The 24,232-nt window shown below is 47.3% G+C and overlaps 7 protein-coding genes across 7 annotated transcripts; 2 read left to right on the top strand and 5 right to left on the bottom strand.

The window, feature by feature from the left end:
* Positions 1 to 4,332: 4,332 nt before the first annotated feature.
* Positions 4,333 to 6,870, bottom strand: LOC111627149 (transketolase-like). Its single transcript, XM_023370718.1, is given in 3 exon segments — positions 4,333 to 4,960; positions 5,162 to 6,012; positions 6,355 to 6,870. Coding segments are annotated over 3 exon segments (1,995 nt in total).
* Positions 6,871 to 6,889: 19 nt separating this feature from the next.
* LOC111627148 (uncharacterized peptidase YqhT-like) lies at positions 6,890 to 8,089 on the bottom strand. The gene is made up of 2 exons (XM_023370717.1): positions 7,994 to 8,089; positions 6,890 to 7,705 (listed from the first exon to the last, which is right to left on the bottom strand). Exons 1-2 carry the CDS (start codon positions 8,087 to 8,089, stop codon positions 6,890 to 6,892), a joined length of 912 nt encoding a protein of 303 aa, XP_023226485.1.
* Positions 8,090 to 8,506: 417 nt separating this feature from the next.
* LOC111627147 (ABC transporter B family member 10-like) lies at positions 8,507 to 11,536 on the top strand. Its single transcript, XM_023370716.1, has 2 exons — positions 8,507 to 8,580; positions 10,267 to 11,536. Exons 1-2 carry the CDS (start codon positions 8,507 to 8,509, stop codon positions 11,534 to 11,536), a joined length of 1,344 nt encoding a protein of 447 aa, XP_023226484.1.
* A 2,195-nt stretch (positions 11,537 to 13,731) lies between these two features.
* On the top strand, positions 13,732 to 14,751 carry LOC111627146 (PTS system glucose-specific EIICBA component-like). The gene has a single exon (XM_023370715.1). It carries the CDS (start codon positions 13,732 to 13,734, stop codon positions 14,749 to 14,751), a length of 1,020 nt encoding a protein of 339 aa, XP_023226483.1.
* A 2,267-nt stretch (positions 14,752 to 17,018) lies between these two features.
* On the bottom strand, positions 17,019 to 17,459 carry LOC111627145 (probable endonuclease 4). Its single transcript, XM_023370714.1, has one exon. It carries the CDS (start codon positions 17,457 to 17,459, stop codon positions 17,019 to 17,021), a length of 441 nt encoding a protein of 146 aa, XP_023226482.1.
* A 477-nt stretch (positions 17,460 to 17,936) lies between these two features.
* Positions 17,937 to 18,563, bottom strand: LOC111627144 (GTP cyclohydrolase 1 type 2 homolog). Its single transcript, XM_023370713.1, has one exon. It carries the CDS (start codon positions 18,561 to 18,563, stop codon positions 17,937 to 17,939), a length of 627 nt encoding a protein of 208 aa, XP_023226481.1.
* Positions 18,564 to 18,565: 2 nt separating this feature from the next.
* On the bottom strand, positions 18,566 to 19,789 carry LOC111627143 (RNA polymerase sigma factor RpoD-like). Its single transcript, XM_023370712.1, is given in 1 exon segment — positions 18,566 to 19,789. A coding segment is annotated over 1 exon segment (1,224 nt).
* Positions 19,790 to 24,232: the final 4,443 nt, after the last annotated feature.

Below are 24,232 nucleotides of genomic sequence, written 5' to 3'. Positions count from 1 at the left end.
GGCTGAAAATCTTTTCTTTCATCGTTAAAACGGAGCGACCAAAAGAAAATACCTAAAAAATTGAGCGTTACAAAGTTAAAAATCAGCCAGCCGCGTCTTCAAAACAGCAGCAAATACCACGGCAGATGGCAAAACGCTCAGAGAGAAAAACTCCAAACTAATAATAACGCCGAGCCAAGGCCAATTGCCACGGCGTTAGCGACCGGCGAAATTGGCAGCAGCAAAGTTCGCCAAGTCCGAAAAGATCCGTAAATCGGTTGACCAAGGTACTCTCCCACTTCGTCAAAAAGGTTGAACGAAGCGATCGTAAAACCGACTAGAGCCAGCGCAAAAAGCGCCAAACTGATCGTTAGCAAAGCGATCTTGCCCGCGCCGTGAGTCCATGTTTCGCGTCTAGTCACGATTAGTTCCGTGTCAAGAAGCGTCGCCGCGATCTCTCGTTCAAGCGCCAAAAAATGGTTGTGATTAACGCGGAAGTAGTCGTTGAGATTTTTGAAGTAGATGTTAGCAATTGTTAAGCAAAACGGGGTGATAAAAAGTCAAATTGATGTGCTGTAAATAATCGGTAAGTCAAGCATGATGACCGAGATCACGCCGCCCACGATTAACGGCACGCCGAGCAAACAAAACCAAATCGGCAAAGTCACCAGCGGCGTTCAAAGCGGCAGGGAAAAGAAACTGCAGTTGCGCACGAGAAACTTGTTTTGACGGCTGACGGCCAGGTGAGCTAGACCAGCCGAGTTATCCCAAGGGATAAATTTGTGGATAAAAAACCAGCGCGCCAGGCCGTGGCGCGAACGTTTTAAAAGTTGGATTAGACTGAGGTCCAAAAAGTTGACGATTAAAAACCCGAGCCCCAAGTAAAGGTTAAAAAGTTCCAACTGACGCATTTCAAACTGACCCCAAATTACCACAAAAGGGCAGTTGCCGATTACGACAAAAGGCAAAAAAACTAACACTCTCAAAACAACGTTTTTATAGAGTAAATTTTGTTGGGAAGAAAGGCGCGTCATTTTACCAACATTATAACGCCTGGGCCTGAAAAACTAGCAGCCCAGCGACTCGTGTAAAGCTTGGTAAATTAGCAGTCCACAACCTTGCCGATTTTTGTGCTGACCAACCTTAGCAAGCACGTTAGCTGGCCCAAGTTTTGCGCTCTGGTAAGGCAAAAGCTCAATCATTCGGCGGTAGTTTTCTAACCACTCGCACGCATCGCTGATCTTTAACCCGCGCATTTTTTCAAGCACTAAGTCGGTGCTAGCGATCGCGACGACGCAGCCGTGTCCGCTAAAAAGAGCGGCCTTAACTTGGCCATTCTCGGTTTGGATGGTTAAAGTAATTTGATCGGCGCAGTGCTCAGCTTGGTAAGTGCGCCCAGCCACGCCCGGCAAAGTTCCTTGTCAGCGCGGCTGAAGGTAGCGGTCCATCAAAATTTTTCTCCGCTGGGCCGGATCGTTATACGAGTTCATCTAAAAAGTCACCACCTTCTTTAAGCGCGTCTACAAGCTGGTCAATGTCGCTCTGGTCGTTGTAGCCGCCGATTGAAAGCCGGATTGCGCTGCTGACTTGGTGAGCTCCCGCCGCTAGCGGCGCGCAGTGGTTCCCGCCCCGTAAAATGATGTTGCGGCGGGCTAAGTAGCTGACCACGTCGTGGGCGTTAAATTTTTGGTAGTTGAAAAGGCAAATTACGTCTTCGGGTTGACTATAAATAGTTAGGCCGGGCAAGCTGCTGAGCTGATCGTAGGCGTAACGAGCCAGTTTTTGCTCGGCTTTAAAGTCGCGGTTTTTGAGAAAGTAATCCAGCGCAACGCGAAAAGCCAACAAACCAAAGTGGTCGGGTGTACCGGGCTCATAACGGCTAATCCCGCGGGTTGGCTGCCAAGTTTGACCGCTGACCATTTTAGTCGATCCGCCGCCGAAAGTGACGGGCTGAAGTTGACTCAGCAAGTCATTTTGAACGGCTAAAACGCCGATGCCAGCCGGTCCGTAAAGCTTGTTGGACGAGAAGGCTAACACGTGGGCGTGCTTAAGCGTGACTGGCTCATGAGCGATCGCTTGGGCCACGTCGTTGACCACTCAGGCCTTGACGCGCTGGGCTTTTTTTCAAATCTTACCCACGTCAGTTGGTCAAGCGAGCGTGTTGTTGAGCTGGGCGTAAGCGATGATTTTGGTGCGGGAATTAATCGTTTGGTCTAAGTTTTGAGCGTAAACTACCTTAGCTTGGCGCCGACGGGCCAGTTCTAGTCAAGGGGTAACTTGCGAAGCGTGGTTGTAGTAAGAGAGCAAAATTTGGTCGCCTGACTTGACGAGCGGTTCAAGCATGCGGGCGATTTTGTTTAAACTATCGGTCGTGCTACTCGTGAAAATAATTTCGCTCGGCTGAGCCTCAATCAGCTGGCCTAATTCTAGGCGCAGTTGCTCGATTTGGTGAACTACTTCCAGTCCGAGCGGCGAATCGGAGTTATGGACGTTGAGCGGATAACGCTCGTAAAAATGCGCTAGTTTTTCATAAACGACCCGTGGTTTGAGCGCCGCCGCGGCCGAATCTAGGTAAACTAAATCTTTTAGGATCGGAAAGTCGTGGCGGTTCATTAGTTAACCTCCCACCAAGCAAAGTACTCGGTGTTACCGGCTTTTTTACCCGGCAGACCGGAAGGCAAAAGATCGCGCAGTTTAAAGCCGTGTTTTTGAGCTGAACTAAGCACTTTATCAAGAATGGCGGGGTGCTTGTCGGCGGACACAAAACCGCCTGGCTCAACCGCTTCGCGGCGGGCTTCAAACTGAGGTTTAACGAGCGCGATTAGCGTTGCACCAGACTTTAAAACCGCCCGGATCGCTCCAAGCACACTGGCCAGACTAATGAAAGACAAGTCGCAAGTGACGATGTCAATGCTCATGTCAAACCAACTTGGATCCAAGTTTTTAGCGTTTTTCTTCTCCATCACGACCACGCGCGGATCTTGGCGGATCGAGTAGTCAAGTTGGTTAGTGCCAACGTCAAGCGCCCAGACGCGCTGGGCTCCCTGGGCCAGGGCGACTTGGGTAAAACCGCCCGTACTGGCACCGATGTCCAAAACGTTTTTAGCTTGGAAATCCAGTTTTCAAACCGCCAGCGCTCCGATTAGTTTTTCGGCTCCGCGCGAAACCCAGCGCGGTCGCAGTTTGACATGAATTTTATCGCTGCTTTTAACCGCTTGCCCGGGTCAAATTTCCACCTGGTGGTTCACGTAAACTTGTCCGGCCTGGATCAGTTTTTGAGCCCGCTCAACTTGGTAACCTTGGCTGACCAAGTAATCAACCAACTTCACTAGGTCAGCTCCTTTAAAACGGCCCGCACTTGCTGGTTATAGGCTGGGCTATAACAGTCAAGCGAGTCGAGTCAATCTGCGTAGTGGCGCCGTTTTTGACGGTTAGCCGCCAGGTAAGTCTTGGCGCTGTAGATGTTGGGTTGGTTTTGCCGCCGATCGCGGTAAAAAGTTGACATTTGGTAGACGTGCCAAAGAAAGTAACTCCAAGCTTGTCAGTTAATTTGGCCGGGTATGACCTGGGCCAGTTTGGCAAAGGCGGCTAGAAACATGTTAGGTCCAACGGGCGTCTCAAGCAACGACTTTTCGCCGGCTAAGCAAAAATCAACCGGCAAACTGGGGTCAAAAATGAGCGCAGTTTTGGTAAAAATTAGTCGCATTTGCGCGTGGTTAAACCGCCGGCAGTACTCTTTTCAGACGGCGAGTTTTTTAAGTTTTTGGCGCACGGCCTTTGTTTTTGACATGCTCACCATTAATTTTATCTAAAACCGAGTGGATGTACTGGTAGGCAGCGCTGGGGATTAGTTGTTTAGTCAGTTCGACTAGTTCGTTAATTACGAGCGCGGCGTGGTTAACACCAAGTTCGTAAGTTCCGAAGATTAAAATTGCTCTCTCAAGCGGAGCGATCCGTTCCCAAGTTCAGCGCTCGGCCAAATGTTTTTCAACCAAGTTTTTTAAGGCTTGGTAAGACGCACATATCTGGTCCAGCGCGGCTAAACTTTGCGCGTCAAGTTGGCCGCTTTCAAAACCTTGGCCGCAGTTGGGCGATTGGTCAAAGAGTTCAGAGCGGTAGAGAAACTGGACGATTTGCAGGCGCTGACCGCGGGTGAGTTTACTTTTTGGCATCGTGACTTTGGATAATTTTGGCGACCCGATCGGTCAGTTTTTTGAGACTAAAACCGAGGTGATCGTAAACTTTTTGACCCGGTCCCGAAGCTCCAAAGCGGTCAATGCCAAGGTTGTAACGGGCCCATTTTTGCATGCCGTAGGTGCTGGCTGCTTCGATCGAAATGGCTTGGTCGGTGTTTCAATTAACTTTGGCATTGGCGGCGTTAACGAGCGAAACGCAGTTCAAGTTTAACGTTTGACTAATTTGGTAAGCGAGCACTAGCTCGCTGCCGCTAGCCACGAGCGTCCACGGCTTTTGCCCGGCCTTAACTAGGTAAGCCCCCCTTTTAACTTTGGCTTGGCTGGTGGCTGGTAAAGAAATAATTTTTTGACGGGTTAAAACGATTACGCTCGGCCTAGTTTGGCTCGCTAAAGCCGCTTGGTAAGCTCCGCGAACTTCTTTTTCGTCCGCCGGTCGAAATACATTCACGTTCGGCGTCGCGCGCAGCATCGCCAGCTGTTCAACCGGCTGATGGGTCGGCCCGTCTTCGCCGACTTGCACCGAGTCGTGGGTTAAGACGTAGATGACCGGGAGCTGCATCAAAGCTGCTAGACGCAGAGCCGGCTTAAAGTAGTCGCTAAAGACAAAGAAAGTGCTCACAAACGGTCTTAAGACGCTGTGGAGTGCTAAGCCGTTGGCGATTGCTGCCATGGCAAACTCTCTGACGCCGAACAAAATATTACGTCCTTGTCGGTGCGAAGGTTTAAAATCGCCATCACCGCCGCGGGCTTGGGTTGAACTAGTTAAGTCGGCCGATCCGCCGATTCAGTTGGGCAGCGTTTCGTTTAAAAACCCGATCACCCGGCCCGAACTAGCCCGGGTCGCCAGGTTAGGCTCGATCGGTACGTTAATTTGCCGGGGCACAGCCGTTTTTAAAAACTGGGCTAGCCGGGGCGAGACTTTAAACTTAGCGCGCGCTTTTTGGCCGCGTTTAAGCACTTTATCGCGGTAGAATTTGGCGACTAACTCGGGCACGTCAAACTCTCCTAAGTTTCAGTCGAGACTTTCCTTAACGCTTTGAAAATCATCGCCGAGCGGAGCGCCGTGCACGCGGGGCGTGCCGGCTAATTTGGCGCCGTGACCAATGATTGTTTTAACTTCGATAAAACTGGGACGATCGCTGGCCTGGGCCTTTTGAAGTGCCTGGTCGATTTGATCGACTTGGTTGGTTTCAACGCGTAAGTACTGAAAACCAATCGCGGTCATGCGCTGGGCTAAGTTTTCGCTGAAAACGTCTTGGACGTGCGTGTCAAGTTGAACGTCGTTAGAATCGTGGATCACGATCAGTCGCCCTAATTTTTGGTGACCGGCCAGCGAAAGAGCTTCCATCGCCACGCCCTCTTGGAGATCGCCGTCGCCGCAAAGTACGTAGGTGTGGTGGCTAATTTCTTTAAAGCGGGCCGCTAAGTGAGCCTCAGCGATAGCTAGACCGACTCCGACGGCAATGCCTTGCCCGAGCGGACCGGTGGTAGCTTCCACGCCGAGCGTCAAACCGTGTTCGGGATGACCAGGCGTTAGACTACCTAGTTGGCGGAATTTTTTGAGCTCCTTTTCGGACACAAGACCCATCAGTCTCAGCTGGGCATAAAGGAGCGCCGAGCCATGACCAGCCGAAAGCACAAAGCGATCGCGGTTAATTCAAGTCGGATCGCTAGCGTCAAACTTGAGATGGCGACTAAAGAGCGTGTGGATAATCGGCGCCGCGCCGAGCACGATCCCGGGGTGACCCGAGTTAGCCCGGTTCACCGCCGCCACGCCGTTAACTTTGAGCGTTTTAATCGCGAGTTCGTCGATCAGTTTTTGAGTGGCCACGCTTACCTTTCAACCACGTCAATTTTAACGTTGGTTGCTTTGCCGTCGATTAAGCTGGAGCACAAATCATCTAACTCTTCTTCCAGCGTTTGAATAATCGGACAAAGCTGGGCTTGACGGGGAACTTCAACTTTTAATTCCAACCACAAACTTTTGCTGGGCTGGGAGATTTTAACCTCAACATCGATTAGTTTAGCTTCTTTGTAGTACTCAAAAACGTGGCGCACCGCTTGGTAAAAAGCGGTTGTTTCGACAAAATACTGCTGGCCAACCGAGTAGTCAACGGGAAAAAACTGGTGCACTCTACTTGCCTTTCCCCACGTACTTACCAGTCAGGGTTGAAACAACCACTTTTTCCCCGGTTTTAATGAACATCGGCGTTTCTAACTCGTAGTTAGTTTCCAAAATGACTTTCTTCTGGGGATTGCTCTGGGTGTTGCCCTTAACCGCGTCGGGAGCCTCGATCACTTCTAATTCTACGTGAGCAGGCAGTTCCAGACCGAGCACCTCACTGCCAAACATTCTCAGTTCCATCGCCATTTCCGGTTTAATGAAATTTAACTCCCAACTGATTTGCTCGACTGGGAGAGAAATTTGCTCAAAGGTGTCCTGGGTCATCACGATCACAAAGTCGCCCTCGCGGTAGAGAAAGTTAACGTTTTTTTTGCTAATGTGAGCCGGCGTGATTTTTTCTCCGCCTCCGAAAGTTTTGATAACCACCGCGCCGGTTCGCAAGTTTTTGACTTTCGCTTTCACGTTGGCTTGGCCCCGCCCTTGTTTAGAGTGTTGCGACTCCAGGACCACGTAAATTTCGTTTCCGTCTTGAAAAGTTAGCCCGGGTTTAAAAGTGTTGACATTTATCATGGTTAACAGAAATTATAAACTAACTGCGCGAGAGAACTTGGTGGCCGCCCGGAGTTACTAAAACGTCGTCCTCGATTCTGACTCCGCCTAGGTTAGGAATGTAAATGCCTGGCTCGACCGTGATGACCATGCCCGGTTTAAGTTCAGTCTCTTGGGCCGACTGGTTAGATACGTAAGGAAGTTCGTGGACGTCAATGCCTAGTCCGTGACCAGTCGAGTGGACAAAGTACTTGCCATAGCCTTGTTCGGTGATGTAATCTCGGCAAATTTTGTCAATCGCGCTCGTTTTAACGCCGGGCTTGACAGCTTGGATGCCTTGGCTCTGGGCTTCGCGGACCACTTTTTCAATTCGCAAAAGTTCAGGGTTAGTCACTTTACCAACGTGAAAATTGCGCGTGATATCGCACGCGTATCCTTGGTAAAGAGCGCCAAAATCAATCGTCACAAACTCGCCTTCGGCCAGCACTCGCTGGCTGGCTCGGCCGTGGGGCAACGCCGAGCGCGGTCCCGAGGCGATGATGGCGTCAAAGGAACTTTTGTCGGCTTGACCTTGCCGGAGAAAAAACTCCAGTTTGGCGTCCAGTTCTTTTTCGCTCACCCCGGCTTTAATGTGGGGTTTAAGTTTTTCAAGCGCTTGCAAAGCAATCAACGCCGCCCGGCGGATCAGTTTAATTTCGCGGGTCGTTTTAACGATCCGGAGTTTTTGGGCCGAGATTGGCACGATTTTAGCGCTCGGAAACCAAGCCTTAATTTTTTCGATTTCGGCGAAAGTGGCGTACTCCCTTTCAATGCCGATTCGCTGGTAACGAGCGGCCTGGCAAAAACTGAAGATTGCCTGGCTCGTTCAAAGTTTGACGTCGGCGTTTTTAGCCTCGGCCTGGGCGTGTTGAAAGTAACGTCCGTCAACAAAAAGCGTGTGTTTTTGAGCCTCAATGAAACTGAGTCCGGCCGAAGTGCTAATTTGGCTCAGTCAGAGTCTAGTTTGGTAGCTAAACGAAACAATTACGTCCAGTTTTTGGCGCTGGAAAAATTTTTCAATCATTAAAGTTTGGTCGACCAAAACGCCCTACTTCTTTTCGCGGTACAAAGTGTAGCGGCGAACTTTGGGGTTGTACTTACGCACCTCAAATCGCTCGGGGTGGAGTTTTTTGTTTTTGGTGGTAATGTAAGTTTCTTGACCAGTTTCGGTGCACTTGAGAATAATGCCTTCTCTTGCCATGTTAATTCCTTTCCTAAGTTAACCTAACGTTTTTTAAGGTTGTAGAGTCGTTTTCTTAAGTCTTTAATTTCGCGTTCTTTCTGACGACTAATCGCATCGTAGTAGTGATCAAACTCTTTTTGCCGCTCTTCCTTGCTAACGGTGTAAGAAATTTCAAGCGAGTCGCTGGAAAACTGGGCTAACAAGCAGAGAATGTTTGATAAAAGCGGTACAAAAACGAACAGCAAAAAGAGTTGGTCAAACAGCCCTCGTTCGCTCGTGCGAACGATTTGGAGGCCGATTATCCAGGAAGACAAAACTAAACCGAACGAAATGTAAACGAGCACCGAAACCGTCAGTCCGCCCGGGTTAGAAAGTCGGAAGGTTAAAATTTCCTTCAGCAGTTCAATCCAGCCGTAACGCATCTCGGTGATACTAATGTCGGTCGTCCCGCCGACTAACAGTTCGCCCGGCAAAGTTAGAATCAACAAAAAAGTCATTCCCATTACAAAGTAGGAAATGAAAGTCACGAATTGAAACGTGGCGTAAATTTTACTTTTTCGGGAAAGAACTTTCTCTTTCATAGTTAAAGTTTAGCAAATTTGGGGTGTTGAAAAGCAACGTATGGTGGAGATGCCGGGAATCGAACCCGGGTCCACGAACAGTTCGGGTGGCTAACTCTACAGTTTAGTTACGATTGGAGTTAATCGACTAGTCGTAAATCGTAACCAAAGTTGACCAATCGATCCAACTTAAATTCGCTAGCGTTAAGTTGGCTCTCACTAGTATATTCCCGTTAGTTGACAAACCAGACGGGGACGGGAAACCACCGTCGGCTTGCTAGCAATTAACTAAGCAAAAGCTAGAGAGTTATTTGTTTGAGCCGCTTTAGCAAGAAATACTTCTTGGGCAAGTTGCTCGGTAGATTTTTCGTTTCCGTTTATAAAAACCTAGCGCCTTAAGGTTTGCAGACCACTGCCTTAACCACTTTTACTGACCATGTCAAAACCACTACATCCCCGCTTAATAATACTGGCGGTTTTGGCGGATTTGATCGCGCTCCTTAATTTTTTCTCGTTTATCAACTTTGCTTTTGCCCCGACCGAGCGCGATCGTCAGTTTGACTAGTCCGCGGGGTGAAAGCGTCAGAGTTACCGGCACGATCGTTAGACCACGCATTTTTTGACCAAGCGCCAACTTGCGTAACTCCTGTTTTTTAAGCAGCAGTTTACGGTCGCGTTTTTCGTTTCCTTCGGCGTTCATGTAACGGTCAACGTGCATGTTAGCCACAAAAAGTTCGTGTTTCCTAAATATGCAGTATGACCCGCGCAAGTCAACGTTTTTTTGACGAATTGACTTAACCTCCCAACCCTCTAAAACTAGTCCGGCTTGGTAAGTGTCAAGCAAGTCAAAATTTCACCTTGCTAAGGGGTTTTTTGCGATTACTTTCGCCACGGATAACTCTCTAGCCTAAAAATTAAAGACCTATTTTTAGGCAACAAAATTATACCAATTCTTAACCCAAAAAACTCGTTTTTTGCCGCTTAATTTCGGGTTTTTTTTGAAAGATTTAAGACGTTCCGTGCAGTTTAAAAAACCGGCTTTGAGACGTCGGCGAGAACAACGTTAAACGCGTCGTCTCAGAAAAAACGCCGGCAAAATAACCCAACTTCAGACGCTGTTTGTATAATTAAAAAAGTATTTATGCGACCAACTAAACACCAAATTCGCACGGTTACGTTTTGAAAAAGTCTCGGCAGTTACTACCGGATCCACTGGAAACTTTTCACATTTATGGTCGTTTTTACTTTGCTTGGTTCAGCGATTACTGTCTTCATTCCTAAGGCGGTTAACATGTTGCTTGAAAGTCAAAGTTTTACCTGGAAAACAGTCGGAATTTTTAGCGCGGTTGTTTTTAGTTTAATCATCGGTCTTGGGCTAGCGATGTACCTCCGGCGCCTAACGGCCAACTTCTTGGCCCGTCGGATTGAGATTGGCTACCGCAATCAAGTACTCGGCCATTTGCTCGGATTAGACATTGCTTACTACGAAAAGCATCCGTCGGGTGAAATTATCACGAAGGTTATCAATGACACTAGCATCGTGGCCGAAAACTCGAAAGAAATCCCGGTTTTGTTTCTCAGTTCAATCGCGACTTTCATCGGCTCTTCAATTGTGATGGTGTTGATTGAATGAAGGCTGACGTTGGTGATTTTTGTGACGGTGGTTTTGATTTTGCTCGTGGCGGGACTAACTTTCGGAATTTTGCGGCGTTGGTACCGCAAACTACGCAAGACTTACACCAACGTTAACGCCAAAGCGCTCGATCGTCTGAACGTGGTGCGCCTAATCAAAGCCAACGCTTCGGAAGATTACGAAATCAACTACTTTAACGATTTGCACCGCGAGTACAACCGGGTTGGTCGTTCGGTCGACCAGCGCGAAAGTTTGACGTTCGGAATTTTTATGACTGCCATTAGCAGCATTAACATCATCGCGGTTGTCGCCGGAATCATTTTCATTACGTTTGGACTAATTAAACCGAGTGAGATAGCGACTAAGTTCGTGCCTTTTGTTCTTTCGACCAACACGCTGATTTTTCCGATTTTTCAGACCATCGGCGTGCTCGGTCGCCTGGCTTCAACTACGATCTCCATTCAGCGTCTCGAGTCGCTGCTTGAGCAAAAAAGCGAGATTGTCGTCCCGGATCGCCCCCACAAAGTGAGACGAATCGAAAAGGACATCGTTTTTGAAAACGTCTGCTTCGCTTACAAAGCGGAAAAATACATCTTGGAAAACTTTTCTTTTCGCTTCAAACGCAACAAAAGTTACGCGTTAGTCGGCACGACCGGGGCGGGCAAGACGACGATTTCAAAACTCTTACTTCGTTTTTACGATCCCCAGCGCGGACGGATTTTGATTAATGGCCACGATTTAAGGAAAGTTGACCTCAAGAGCTACCTTAGTCGGGTTGGTTACATTGAGCAGGAACCAGAAATTTTTAACGGCACGATCGCCCAAAACATAACTTACGGCAGTTTTGACGCTAGTCCAAGCGAGATTGAAACCGCCGCCGAAAAAGCTAATCTGGCCAATTTTATCGCTTCTTTACCGGCCCAGTACGAAACGATCGTGGGCGAAAAAGGCTTCATTCTTTCGGGCGGACAAAAGCAGCGGATTTTGATCGCCCGCATGCTACTTAAAAACCCCGATTTAATTATCTTAGACGAAGCGACCAGCGCCCTGGATAACATCGTAGAAAGACAGATCCAAGCTCAACTAAATCAACTAGCCGCCGGCCGAACGAGCATTATCATTGCACACCGCTTGTCAACAATTCAAAACGTGGACCAAATTTTGGTTTTAGCTCATGACAAAGGTCTCGTGCAAGTCGGGACTTTTAGCGAACTGGTTAAAAAACCCGGTTATTTTCAAAAACTTTACCAGGCTGGTTTGATGAAAACCTAGGCGACCTTGGTTAAAATTAGGTGGTGTTTTTAAAAGCGGCTAGTTGGAAAATTTTTGGTTCGGTTGAGCCGGGCGTTTTGATTGCTTTGGGAGTAATATTTATCTTACTCGGGCTAGCTTGTTTGCTTTTTTTGCCTAGCGCTCACCGCAGGGCCGAGCGCTACAAAAAGATGCAGCTTGAGCGCTACCGGCAAACTTACCATCGACCCAGCGCCCAATACGGTCAAACTGGCATGTACTTGCCGGCTTGGGAGCGGGTTAAACTTTTTAGTCCGATTTTTTTTGCGCTCGTTTTAATCATCATTGGCGTGGCGTTGTTAGCTAACCTGTAACGTCATTTTGGGCTTCTAACTGGGTAGATTAACTTAATTAATCAGCGCGGGTGAAAAACCTGTCTTGACAAATAAGTTCCAAAACTATTCCACCTATCCGATTGATTTCAAGGTCTAGCCAGCTCGAAGAAAACATCATTTGATCCGGTAAACCACCGAGTCCAACTGGCAATTGCAACCAAGTGGTTAGTTTGCTAGATCAACTAGCGGTGGCAGGAATCAAGCCCACCATTGATGACCCGAGCACCGAAAAGGCGAATTTGACGCGGGCATGGGATTAACCATCAACGGTGCGCGTGGCACTTCCAACCGCGCTTTTCCCGGTCTATTTACCATTTCCGGTTTCAAAAAGAGTGGTTAGGCTGCATTTTTTGCTTGAAAAAACCGGTCAAAAGTACTAAATTGGAAACAATTTCAGCCGGCATTTTTTGAATTTTTGGGGTGCTATAATTTGGTTGCTCCCAGTTTGTCAGCAAACTCGGAGAAAGTTTTTAGAAACGGTAGGTGGAAGAAATTCACACTCTAATCTCCAAATTATTTCACCGCAGAAAAAAACCGTCCCAGGTCGTTTTAAACGGTCAGCAAAAAAAAGGTAATTTCCGAAAATTTCTCTCCAAAATTTCCGGTTCTTTTATGCTGCCTATTTCCGTCATGGCCATCGCGGGTTTGTTTCTCGGTGTGGGTGCAACAATTGCTACCCAAGCTAAAGGCGGAGTTGCCGATGCCACTAACGCGGGCGTTAAGTTCGGACAGTTCATTCAAATGCTCGGCGACCCTATTTTTGCCGCCATGCCGATTTTATTCGCGGCGGCGATCGTAGTCGCTTTTACCGACGAAGCTGGTGTCGGAGTTTTTGCGGCTATCATCGGTTTTTTAATTTTTTCAAGTTTGCAGTCCATTTTCATTGATGAGGTGGTTGACCAAGAAAAACAACTGGTCGGCTACCGCGTTCTTTTTGAAGCGGGTGGTCGCGACGCGGCTTCGCTCAAAAATCTAGTTGGATCTAACCTAGGTATTCGTTCCTTAAACACCTCGGTTTTCGGTGGTATTATCGTCGGGGCAATCACGGCATTTTTATACAACCGTTTTCACACCATTCAACTGCCGCAGGTAATTTCATTTTTTGGCGGTAAACGGTTTGTTTCCCTAATTGTAATCGTGGCGATGGTGCCGCTTGCTTTCCTATTCTTGCTTCTTTGACCGTGGGTTGGTAAAGCTTTGTCGGTTTTTGGCCGCGCCTCGGGGAAAATACCCTACGGTTTTGACTCATTTATCTTTGGCTACGTTGAGCGTTCGCTGATTCCTTTCGGTCTGCACCACGTGTTTTACGCACCGCTTTGGTGATCTGACGCGGGCGGGAACGGACTGGTCGAGATGCAAAACTGGATCGACCGGGTTAAGCCTGCGGCTGGCCAAGGTAACTGGGAAGAGTTTTTTAAACTACTCAAGGAGTCAGAAAGTAAATCAGTCGGTGACTCTCTGCTTTGGATTACGGTCAACTCTTTCCACAGCAACACCGTCAGTTGGGTTGCCAACGGTCAGAGTCATGAGTTAGCTGTTTTTGACTTTGTTAGTCGCGAACTGGGCATTCGCTTAGGTCGTTTCATGCAAGGTAAGTTTGGTTTTATGATTCTCGCTTTGCCAGCCGCCGGCGTGGCGATGGTTTTAGCGGCTCCGCGCGAAAACCGCAAAGTCGCGCTCGGAACGGTCTTTCCGGCTTGTTTAACCGCTTTTTTAACCGGCGTAACCGAGCCGATTGAATTCACTTTTCTATTTCTAGCGCCGTGGCTGTACTGAGGGTTTCACGCTTTAATGGCGGCGATTTCGTTTTGGTTAATGAATCTTTTTGGCGCTCACATCGGAATGACCTTCTCGGGGGGGGCGTTAGATCTGATTATTTACGGTGCCATCCCGGTTGCGAAAGGCACTTATTTCTGGTGGGCGATTTTGATCGGTCTAGTTTACATCCCGATTTATTTCTTCGCTTTCTACTTTGCGATCAAACGCTTCAACTTGCCAACTCCGGGTCGGGGCGAAAACGCGGTTCTTTACACTAAAGCCGATTACCAGGCTCAGCAAAGTTCCCGGCACGGGCCGCAACCGGGTCAATCAACCGATCGGCAAGTCAACTTAGTGGTCGAAGGTTTTGGCGGCTGGGATAACATCAAAACTTACACGAACTGCGCCTCACGCCTTCGTTACGATGTTTATGATCCGGCCAAAGTCAACGAAAGTAAGTTTAAGCAGGCCGGTGCTTTCGGAGTTCAAAAAGTTGGTCAGCACCACTACCAAATTATCTTTGGTCCGGCTAGCGAACAAATTAACGCCAAAATTATGGCGGCTCGAGGTAAAACTATGGCAGTTTCAACCCCCACTTTTGAAAAACAAAAAACCGCTTCCAGCGAGACAGTCAAATTGACTAAAATTGACGTTAAAGGTGTGGTACCCGGTCGGTCAATGAGTCTTAAGTCGCTCAAAGACGGCGTGTTTTCGGAAAAGATTATGGGCGATGGTTTGGCGATCATGCCGAAAGTGAGCAGCAAGCAAATTTTCTACGCTCCGATCAGCGGTAAACTCGTGACCGTTTTCCCGACTGGCCACGCCTACGGAATTCAAAATTCGCAGGGAGTCTCGGTGCTAGTCCACATCGGGATTGACACGGTTAATTTGCGCGGCGAAGGGTTTAAGTCGCTCGTTCGGCAAGACCAAGTCGTCACGGCCGGTGATCCGCTCGCCGAGGTGAACCTAACTTTAGTTAAGAAAAAGGCTCCTTCAATCGCGACGGTGGTCGTTCTAACGCCCGATTCCAAGGGCAAAGCTAAGTCAATCATGGCGAGCGGCCAAAATGTTAACCAAGCGAGCACGATTTTCAAAGTCAGTTAGCCTTTTTTAAGTTTAAAAACAACCTCGCCTCAGCGCCGGGTTGTTTTTTTTGACCGGTTATTCAAAAAATCGTTATAATGAATTCCGCTCACTACTAAAGTGCCATTTTTAGATGTAAGTTCTGATCTGAAACTAGTTGAAAACTTAACCAATTACTTTTAACCAAAGTATGAATTGGCTATTTGCGACAGAGAGGAGCTTCCATGGCGAGAAAAAGTTTAAAAAAACCGCTAATTTGACTAGTTTTAGCGCCTTTTTCGCTTACTCCTGTTTTAACAACTGTCGCTTGTTTGCAACTACCTGTCAAAGTAGAGGATCGCGATCAAGGCGATGACCTTGTTTTAAAGCCCGGCGGTCAAACAAAGCTGCCAAAGTCTAAGCAAGAGAACAAACCGAACCCAGCCAGGGAGTTAGACCGCGATAACAACCCGGAGATTAACGGGTCTTACCAAACTCTCTCCAATAGAAAAACCAAGGCTTTTTGACTGGGTAGATCTTATTCGGCTAACGACTTGGGGATTGACAAACCGACCGCGGAAAACTGTCTTTTTAAGGTGGTTGACATCGATGACTTAGCCGGAACTTTGACAGTCGATGTTTATTTAAAGTCTAAGCCTGGCAGCACTAAACCGGTACTTTTGACCAGTCGAGTACCGGTCCACGGCTTTAAAAAAACGACCGCTTCAGAATTGTTGAATTGGCACGCAATCATCGCAGTTGGCAAGTATATAGACAATGATGTGATCGAAATTGCTCCATCGACTGCTTTTGTGTCCCCATCTGTTTTGGCATCCAAAAAAAATCTTAGTGTTAACGATCTTCATTTGGAAAGTTACTTTAAATACCGCCGCTTAGACCACCGAATTGAGATCAAAAAATTTGATGATAAACGAGGGACGTTGGAAGGCGACATTTTCTTTCAGTTGCAAGGTAAAGAAGATCGGTGTGTTTTCAAAATTTTAATCAAAAAACTCTTCGTCTTTGTTCAACATTTAGGGCATCCACGTAAAATCGTTAAGAACCAAAGATAACTGGCACAACCATTTTAATTCGTGCAAGTACTAAAAAGTCTGCCTTTGGAAGGCAGACTTTTTTAGATCTACTTGACTTTAATTAACCAAGTACTCTAACATTTTTGGCGCGTTCTTTGCCATCAATGGTTTCAATGTCAAACTCCACTCGTTGGTCTTTGGATAGTTTACGAAAACCATCGCCATCAATGGCGCTGAAGTGAACAAACAAATCTTGCTCGCGACCTTCAACTCCGATAAAACCAAACCCTTTTTTGTCGTGGAAAAATTTAACAGTGCCTTGCATATTCAATCTGACTTCCCTTCTGTATACTAACTTCAGAGAAATCAATATACAAGCATAATTATAGAGATTTTTACCGAAAAACCGCGGTTTTTCTTGTCTAACTGACAAATTAAACCAACGATTTATAAAAATTTTCAAGGTTAGAATCGGTTATTTTGAGCGCACTCTTTAAACCGGATGGTTGTCTGTTTTGGTCGTAGAGCAAACTTTGGTGTTGGTAAAAACTGGGTTCCCCGATCGCTTGGAAGTATTCTTGACTAGAAGTTTGGTAAATTTGGAGATTTTTCAGCGCCGCGTCTTTATCGTAGCGGTTGAAAAAAACCTTGGCTATTTTAGGTTTGACCGGGTTAGTTTGGCTGGCTTTTCCAGTCCCTAATCCGACTAGGGCGATCGTATCGTCAGTCAGTCCGAGTTTATCTTGGCTAGCCCGGTCAAAAGTGGCGGTCGAACCAATGTAGGAGACGCCGTAACCCCAGTCGATCAAAACATCGTGAATTTGACCGGCCACGATTCCAGCGTCAAGCACCATCCGGCTGTACTCGTAAAAGCGTTCGTAAACGGGCGTTTGACCGTTGATCTGGGCGATGATGTGGTTTTGACGCGTGCGGTCTAAAACAACTAGCAAAATTAGCGCCGCTTGGCAAAGGTGGTTTTGACGGGTAACTTGGCAAATCATCTTAATCAAACTGTCTTTCTCGATGATCACAACGCTAAACTGCTGACTGTTAAAGGAAGTCGGCGCGTTGTTGATCACTTGTGCTAACTGCTCAATTTCTTGTTCCGAAAGTTTTGAGTCTTGAAAATGCCGGACCGATGCCCGCCGAATTAGTTTTTGACTAAGGTGCCTCATTAGTCTCTCCTTTCAAGAGTGCTATTTCGCGCTGGTAGGGCGGATGGTCATCAATTCAAGGCGTTTCTAAAATCATGACCGCCTGGCGGAAAGCTGGGTGTCAAACTATTTCCCGCAAAGTTGGGAGCCCGATTTGTCCTTGTCCAAGGTTAGCATGGCGGTCTTTATGCGACCCGAGTCCGTTTTTGGAATCGTTAACGTGAAAAACCGCGATTTTATCGATCAGTTTTAGGTCTTGCAGTTCACGGACTAATTTGTCCACGTTTTGAATGTCAACGCCGCTGTCCCAAACGTGACAAGTATCGAAGCAAATTCCTAGCCGCGGGTGGTTGACTAGGTCAAGAATTTGCCGGAGTTGTTTGAAGTTAGTGCCGATCTCGGTTCCTTTGCCGGCCATTGTTTCGAGCAAAATGGTGACTTTTTCCGAATTAGCTAGCACCGCTTGGAGCGTCTTGACGAGTTGGCGGATGCCGGTCTGAGGACCAGCTTTGAGACAGGCGCCCGGGTGTAAGACTAGGTACCGAGCTCCGAAGGTGTTCATTCGCTTGGTTTCGGCAATCAAATAGTCGCGGGCAAACTCCCACTTGGATGGGCTGGCTGGGTTGATGATGTAAGGCGCGTGAATGATCAAATTTTCGGGCGCAATTAAGTGCGCTCACTGGCTTTGATAAGTCTTAGTTCGGTAAAGCTCGGAACTAACTCGGCGCGCGTTTTGAGGCGGTCCAAGGTGGAACATACAGGCGTTAGCGCCGTAACTAAGCGCTTCGCGAACCGCACCTACTAAGTAATTCGGGTGGCAAAAACTGACGTGGCATCCGATCTTTGGTGGGGGTAGTTTTTCGGGCATAGGTGGTTAATTTTTAAGAACGCTGACGTGTTCTTGGACGTTAATTTTTTGACTTAGGCAAGTCAGTTTGGGAAATTTTTGGTTCAGCAAAGCGCTGATGTGATCCGCGAATACGTTCTCTATGCTGTGACTCAGAGATACTAAGCGAATGTTTTGTTGCTCGCAAACTAGTCAAGTTGACCATTTCACGTCCGAAGTTAAAATCGTTTGGGCGCCTTGCTGATGGGCGAGCAATATGTCGCGCACATCGCTAGCACCGGGCAAAATGGCGATTTTATGTTCGTCCGAGCGGGTGTTTTTCGGGACGGCAAAGTTGGAGCGGAAAATTTCGATCCCTAGTTTACGTTTAATTAGTTCAAAGATTTGGTACATCGATAAATTGGTCGTTAAAATGGCGCCGGCCCGGTAAGTCCCGATCGCGCGCACGCTCGCAAAGGAGAGCGTCTCAACAACTTGTTCGCTCATGCCTTGCCAAATTAAATCGTAGTTGGTGTGGGCAACTAAGAGGCCGATTCCGGTGTTAACTAGTCGCTTGTGGATCAGGTGTTTATAAGGCGCTTTTTGCCACTCTAGATCAAGCGAAACTTCGTAGAGAAAGGGGTGGTGAACAATAATTAGATCGCACTGCTCGCGCACCGCTTGATCCATCACTTCGGGCGTTAGGTCAAGGGCACTAATCACTTTTTCAACCGGCTTGTGGGGACTGCCATAAATTAAACCAACGCGGTCACCGGATAAAGCTTTGCGGTAGGGGAAGAGTTGACCGATGAACTTGACCACGTGACTAGTTTTGAGCATATTTACATGTTACGGTAAAAATCGCGCAGTTTCCGGTGGTTTTGGGGTTGACGAAGACGCCGGATCACTTTCGACTCAATTTGCCGAATTCTCTCTTTGGTCACATCAAACTTTTCGCCCAGTTCTTCAAACGAGTGGGGTCGGTTTTTTTCTTTGTTTTGATCGTAACCAATTCCGTAGCGGAGCATGATGATTTCTTTTTCTCTTTCGTCGTGGATGTAACGACTAATCGTTTCAAAGAGCAGTTTCTGGAGTTCCTCGCGCGATGAGTAATCAATCGGTGAAATTGACGACTCATCTTGAACAAAGTCTGAGAAAGAAGAGTCATCCTCCTTACCGATTGGTTTATCAAGCGAAATGGGGTCGATGTTAATTTTGCGGATGTAACGGACTTTTTCGGCGTCAAAGTCGCCACCAGCCCGAGCCGCGATCTCTTCATCGGTCGCGCTGCGACCGAGCTCCTGGTAAATGTCGCGTTCAATTTTAATGATTTTGTTGATCGTTTCGACCATGTGAACCGGGACACGGATAATGCGCGCTTGGTCAGCGACGGCGCGCGTAATCGCTTGGCGGACTCACCAAGTCGCGTAAGTTGAAAACTTGTAACCTTTGCGGTATTCAAATTTGCTGACCGCCTTAATTAGCCCGGAGTTACCTTCGGAAATAAGGTCAATGAAAGATAGTCCGCGGTTTTTGTACTTTTTGGCGTTATTGACGACTAGCCGCAAGTTGCGTTTGATCAACATGTCGCGGGCCTTTTTGCCAGCCCGACCGCCCTGCTCAATTTTCTTTGTCAGTTCAATTTCTTGGTCGTGAGTTAAAAGTTTGCCGTACTTTCCGATTCAACGCATGTACCACTTGACAATGTCGTCGGTTTCGGTCAGTTTGTTAACCAGTTCCAAATCGCCAATCTCCTGGGTTTGCTCGATGTCGTCCAGCGAAATTTCTTTCGTTTCGTCGTAGTTAACCAGGCCGATCTCCTGGGTAAAATCTTGACTTTTAAAGTCGTCAAAGTCGTGCGGGTCGACTTCGTCAAGCAAAATGTCAAGTTCAATCAGCGTTTCAAGTAAATCGTTTGTCGCCTCATCGTCGAGGGCGATGTTCTTTTTTTCGAGGTATTTGTAAACTTGCTCCTGGGTTAAATGACCTTGACGGGCGGTTTTTTTAACTTTGATTAAGTCTTGAACAATCGTCATAAACTGGGGTGGTACAAAAACTTTTGCCATCTTAATTGTTCGTTCCTTTTTTGAGTTTGATCTGCTCTTTTAACAGCTTGAGCGCCACGTCGGAATCTTTGGTTTGGTCAAGCGAACGCTGGATTTGCCGTTGCAATTGGCGACGGTTAATCCATTTTACGCGGTCAAGGTAGGCCTGAAACTCATCCGGTGTTTTAGCGATTATACCACTTTCTTTAATAATTTCTTGGCATTTTTGCTTGATTTTCTCCGGAATAAGCGGTTTTTGGGCGTAGTTGACGATGTAGTTAGCGATTAAATTGAGATCGGGATTAACTAAGACCAGTTTGCTCTCGGTAAAGAGATTGATCAAGCGGGCGTTTTTAAGCATCGAGCGGATCAAAATCTTTTCAAAGTCGGGCGGCGGTACTTGCGTTGGCTTGTCTAAGCGCTTGGTTGGACTGTTTGAAACTGAACCGCGATTAGTTGAGCGAAAGGGCATCATTTGGACCAGCAAATCCAAGCTGAGGTCAAACTGACGGGCCATCTTTTTGAGGTAAAACTCCCACTCGAGACGGTTAGCTAGCGCTAGAAATGGTTTAATTTGCTCGACAAAAATTTCGATGTCGCGCGGCGTCTGAGCGTTTTGGGGACAAATTTTTTGGTAAACAAATTCGAGTCAAGGGGTTTTTTGGCCCGCGACAGCTTTAAGCGTCTGGCCTTGGTCAAGTTGAAAAATTTGGTCTGGATCTTGGCCCGGACCAAGCGGACTAATTTGAACGGGCAAATTTTTCTCAACTAGCCCAGCGATCATTTTTTGCATCGCGTTAAAACCGGCCGCGTCGCCGTCAAGCATCAAAGTCACGCGCACTTGACCAAGCATCTCAAGTTGGGTATTTGAAAAACTCGTGCCCATTAAGGCAACCACGTTCGGGTAACCAATTTTCTCAAGCGCAATCACGTCTAAAAAACCTTCCACGATCAGCACTTCGCCGAGTTTACGAACAAAGCTTTCGGCGCGGTGGAAATTAAAGAGCAGTTTGCCCTTGTCAAAAACGGGACTTTGAGCCGAATTAAGGTACTTGGGTAAAACTTGTGGATCGAGCGTTCGGGCCGAAAAACCGACCACTTGACCGCTTTGGTCGGCGAGCGTAAAAACGATTCGGTCGTTAAAAATGGTTTTTTGATCTCGGTTAAAAACGCCGCACAAAGCCAGCGTTTCGGGCGCGTGCTGGCGACCGATTAAGTAGGTTCAGAGTTGGCTGGAATCGCTGGGTGCGTAGCCGATCTTGTGCTCTTCGATGGCACTAGTCTCAATTTGACGTTCGCTTAGGTACTGACGCGCGTCCGAACCTTGCGAAGTTTGGAGCGCGTTCATAAAAAAATCTTTCGCATCTGACAAAGCGTCCAAGATTTTTTGCTCTTCTGGCGAGTGGTTTTCCAGCGGCCGACTCGGCTTGTAATCAATCCCAGCTAGCGCGGCTAATTTTTCTAACGCTACCCGGAAAGCGACTTTGTGGTAGTCGCTGTAAAAACTAATTACATCGCCGCCTTGACCACAACTAAAGCACTTAAAGATTTGTTTTTGGCTGGAAACAATCAGCGAGGGTCGCGAATCATCGTGGAAAGGACAAAGGGCAACGAAATTGTTGCCCTTTTTAACTAAATTTAACTCTTGCCCAATAACTTGGGTAATGTCAAGCGCTTGACGGATTTTGTCGATCACCGAATTTGACACCTATTACCCCCGGTTAGCTTGGTCGTTGAATTCTAATTCTACCACCATTTATCGTAGGGAATTCCGGTCGTTTTATCATCGTTAGTAACTTCGGCAAAGGCAAATTTGGTGTAACTTTTCTTAGCGAGTTTGACGTTTTTAACTTGCCCGGCTCGGTCGCCGTAGTTAGTGTCGTCTTTAGTGTAGTAGTTATCAATCACTAAACTTCCAATTTCTCAAAAGTCATCGCTCATTTCAAGTATTTGCGAAGGCGTTTTGTTAATTTGGTTGGTTAACAGTTTTTCGCTCAGTTCTTTGATGATTTCGTCAACGTCTTTTTCGTCGGAAATTTTTCGCTCTTGAGTAGTTTGAAAACCGCTAATTAAGACCACTGCCGAAGGGCTATAATCGCCGTGACTAACGGTAACTAGCGCATCAATTTCACCCGTTTTATCTTCCACTCGCTTGAGTTCAAAAGTTATTTTGATCTTCGGGTTAACTTCGGGAAGACGTTCTTTAAACTGCTTACTAATCCCGAGTTGCATTTCGGTTTTGTAGTTCTTTTCCAGTCCAGTGATGCCGATCTCGGAAGGCAAGGTTGTTTTTAAAACGGTTTGGTAAGGCTCGGCGGTGATTTTCGCTAGGTACTCATCAACCAAAGCTTTCATGTCAACTTGATCTTGATCGCCGTCGGAAGTTTCTGGTTGATCCCCCAGATGGGCGCTTGCGTAGTTGGGGATCGGTTTGAATCCGTTGACGGTAAAATCGTGAACCAAGTTGTAGCCGTTAGTTGATTTAACCACCACTGCGCACTCTAGGAGTTCCTGTTTAAAGTCGCGGTTTTTCACCAAAATTTGAACGTTTAAACCAGCCAGTTGAATTTGCTTGTTTGGTCAGTAGCCTTGGATACCAAGGTCGGCTGGGGTGGCCAGTTTTTTTCCCGATGCGTTCACGCCGTAGATTGTTTTATCGGTGTGAGATGTTTGGTAATTAGCTTTAAAACCCCGGATCAGTTTTTGGACTTGCTCACGTTCTTGGGCTGTGATGGCGGGGTTAGAGTTATCGGTCAAGAAGTTGTGGACCTGAATTTTTTGACTGCGGTACTTACCGGCTTTAGACACGATCGCTTTCAAAGTTAGGCTGCCGTCTTGGTCGTTGGGCTTTTCAACTTTAAACTCAAGTTTGCTGCGGCGAACGCCGACGTTATTGACCAAGTTAAGCGTGGATAAATAAATTTCAGAGCGGATGTTTCAGTTCGGACCAAAAACTCTTTTGAGCGCCGCTTGGATCGCCTTGGGATTTTTAGGATCGTACTGCTCGCCGTCAAAACGCGTGTTTTGGTTGTAGATTTTGACGCGGTAAAGGGCGTTTTTTTGTCAAAACGCTTGGGCTCCGACGGTCTGTAAGTTGGGACTTAAACTAACCCGTGAAATTGAATTGCCAGCAAAGGCTTCGGTTTCAAGCGTGCGTAGTTGAGTCGGCAAATATAGGTAACCACCGATTTTGTTGTTTTTAAACGCACCCCAACCGATGTATTCCACTTTGGAGGCGTTATTATGTTGGCTATCGGATGACCAAATCGAAGAAATCTCGTTGTCATAAAACGCGTGGCGTTCAATCGTTCGAAGTTGGCTATCGCTTTCAAAGTTAACTGATTTTAAACGGTTAGACGCAAAAGCGTAAGCACCGATTTTGGTGATCCGACTCGGGATGCGCGGCATTTCTGACAGCCCTCACCCGCGGAAAGTGTCGGGAGCAATTTCGGTTGTATTGGGGAAGTATTCCCAAAAATCCTGGGGTAAAGACTCGATTTTCAGCATCGCTTTACCACTCCCGTTCTTAACTAGGTGGTATTTCTGATCGCGCAGCCACTCCAAAGTTTCCTTAGAAATGGTCAACTTTCCGTTGCTGCTGGGAGTAATGTCGTCGTTTTTAAGGGTGTAGACCTTTAGATCGTGCGGACCGCACGAAAGTGTCAAAGCTACGACCGGCGCAACCGCCAGTCCCAGGGCACTCGTTCTTAGCACTCATTTTTTCAACATAATTATCTATGACAATTATACATGATTTTTAATGTTTTTATACATAATGGTCACTTGTTTCATCGTGTCTCGATCGCGGATTGTCACCTCGCCTTGGCGCTTAGTTTGGTCAATCACGGTCAAACAAATCGGCGTCCCGATCGCGTCTTGCCGGCGGTAACGTTTACCGATTGATCCGCTTTGGTCGTAGGTGCAGCGGTAACCTTGGCTAAGTAGTTCATGGTAGACTGCCTCGGCAACTGGTCCGTGGATTTTTTTAACTAGCGGCAAAACGGCAATTTGGTACGGCGCCAAGTCTTTGGAAAGTTTTAAAACGATCCGCTCGCTCTGGTCGGCTAGTTTTTCGCACGAGTAAGCGTTTTCAAGCAGTGCTAAAGCGAGGCGGTCAACGCCAAAAGAAGGTTCGATTACAAAGGGGTAAATTTTGTCCGATTGACCCGGCAAAGAGTAGCTAAAGTCTTCCTGACTAGCTTGGGAATGCTTTTTGAGGTCGTAGTCGCCGCGGTTAGCTAAACCGATTATTTCTCCCCAGCCAAACCCGAAGTTAAACTCAACGTCAACGGTTTTTTGGGCGTAATGGGCCAGTTCGTGTTTTTCGTGTTCGCGCCAACGCCAGCGCTCGCGGTCAAGGCCAAGCAGATTCAAAAACTCCTTGATGAAAGTTTGGTACTTTAGAAAAAACTGGTCGGCTTGACCAGGCTCGCAAAACCACTCCAGTTCCATTTGTTCAAACTC

The sequence above is a fragment of the Centruroides sculpturatus genome, unplaced genomic scaffold (assembly GCF_000671375.1).
Source record: "Centruroides sculpturatus isolate CEXI.00-Female unplaced genomic scaffold, Cexi_2.0 scaffold597, whole genome shotgun sequence".
NCBI classification, from domain to species: Eukaryota; Metazoa; Arthropoda; class Arachnida; order Scorpiones; family Buthidae; genus Centruroides; species Centruroides sculpturatus.
Note: the sequence above shows the minus strand (reverse complement) of the source record. Positions and strands in the feature narration are given on the sequence as shown.

What these genes read in the sequence shown, in the direction of transcription:
- LOC111627148 (XM_023370717.1), bottom strand. Translation starts at nt 8,089, where the DNA reads ATGGCAAGAGAAGGCATTATTCTCAAGTGCACCGAAACTGGTCAAGAA. An exon ending in TCCACCCCGAGCGATTTGAG is followed by an intron (nt 7,706 to 7,993) that starts GTGCGTAAGTAC and finishes TGAACGAGCCAG; the next exon opens with GCAATCTTCAGTTTTTGCCA.
- LOC111627147 (XM_023370716.1), top strand. Translation starts at nt 8,507, where the DNA reads ATGTCGGTCGTCCCGCCGACTAACAGTTCGCCCGGCAAAGTTAGAATC. An exon ending in AAAGTCATTCCCATTACAAA is followed by an intron (nt 8,581 to 10,266) that starts GTAGGAAATGAA and finishes GATTGAATGAAG; the next exon opens with GCTGACGTTGGTGATTTTTG.
- LOC111627146 (XM_023370715.1), top strand. Translation starts at nt 13,732, where the DNA reads ATGACCTTCTCGGGGGGGGCGTTAGATCTGATTATTTACGGTGCCATC.
- LOC111627145 (XM_023370714.1), bottom strand. Translation starts at nt 17,459, where the DNA reads ATGAACACCTTCGGAGCTCGGTACCTAGTCTTACACCCGGGCGCCTGT.
- LOC111627144 (XM_023370713.1), bottom strand. Translation starts at nt 18,563, where the DNA reads ATGCTCAAAACTAGTCACGTGGTCAAGTTCATCGGTCAACTCTTCCCC.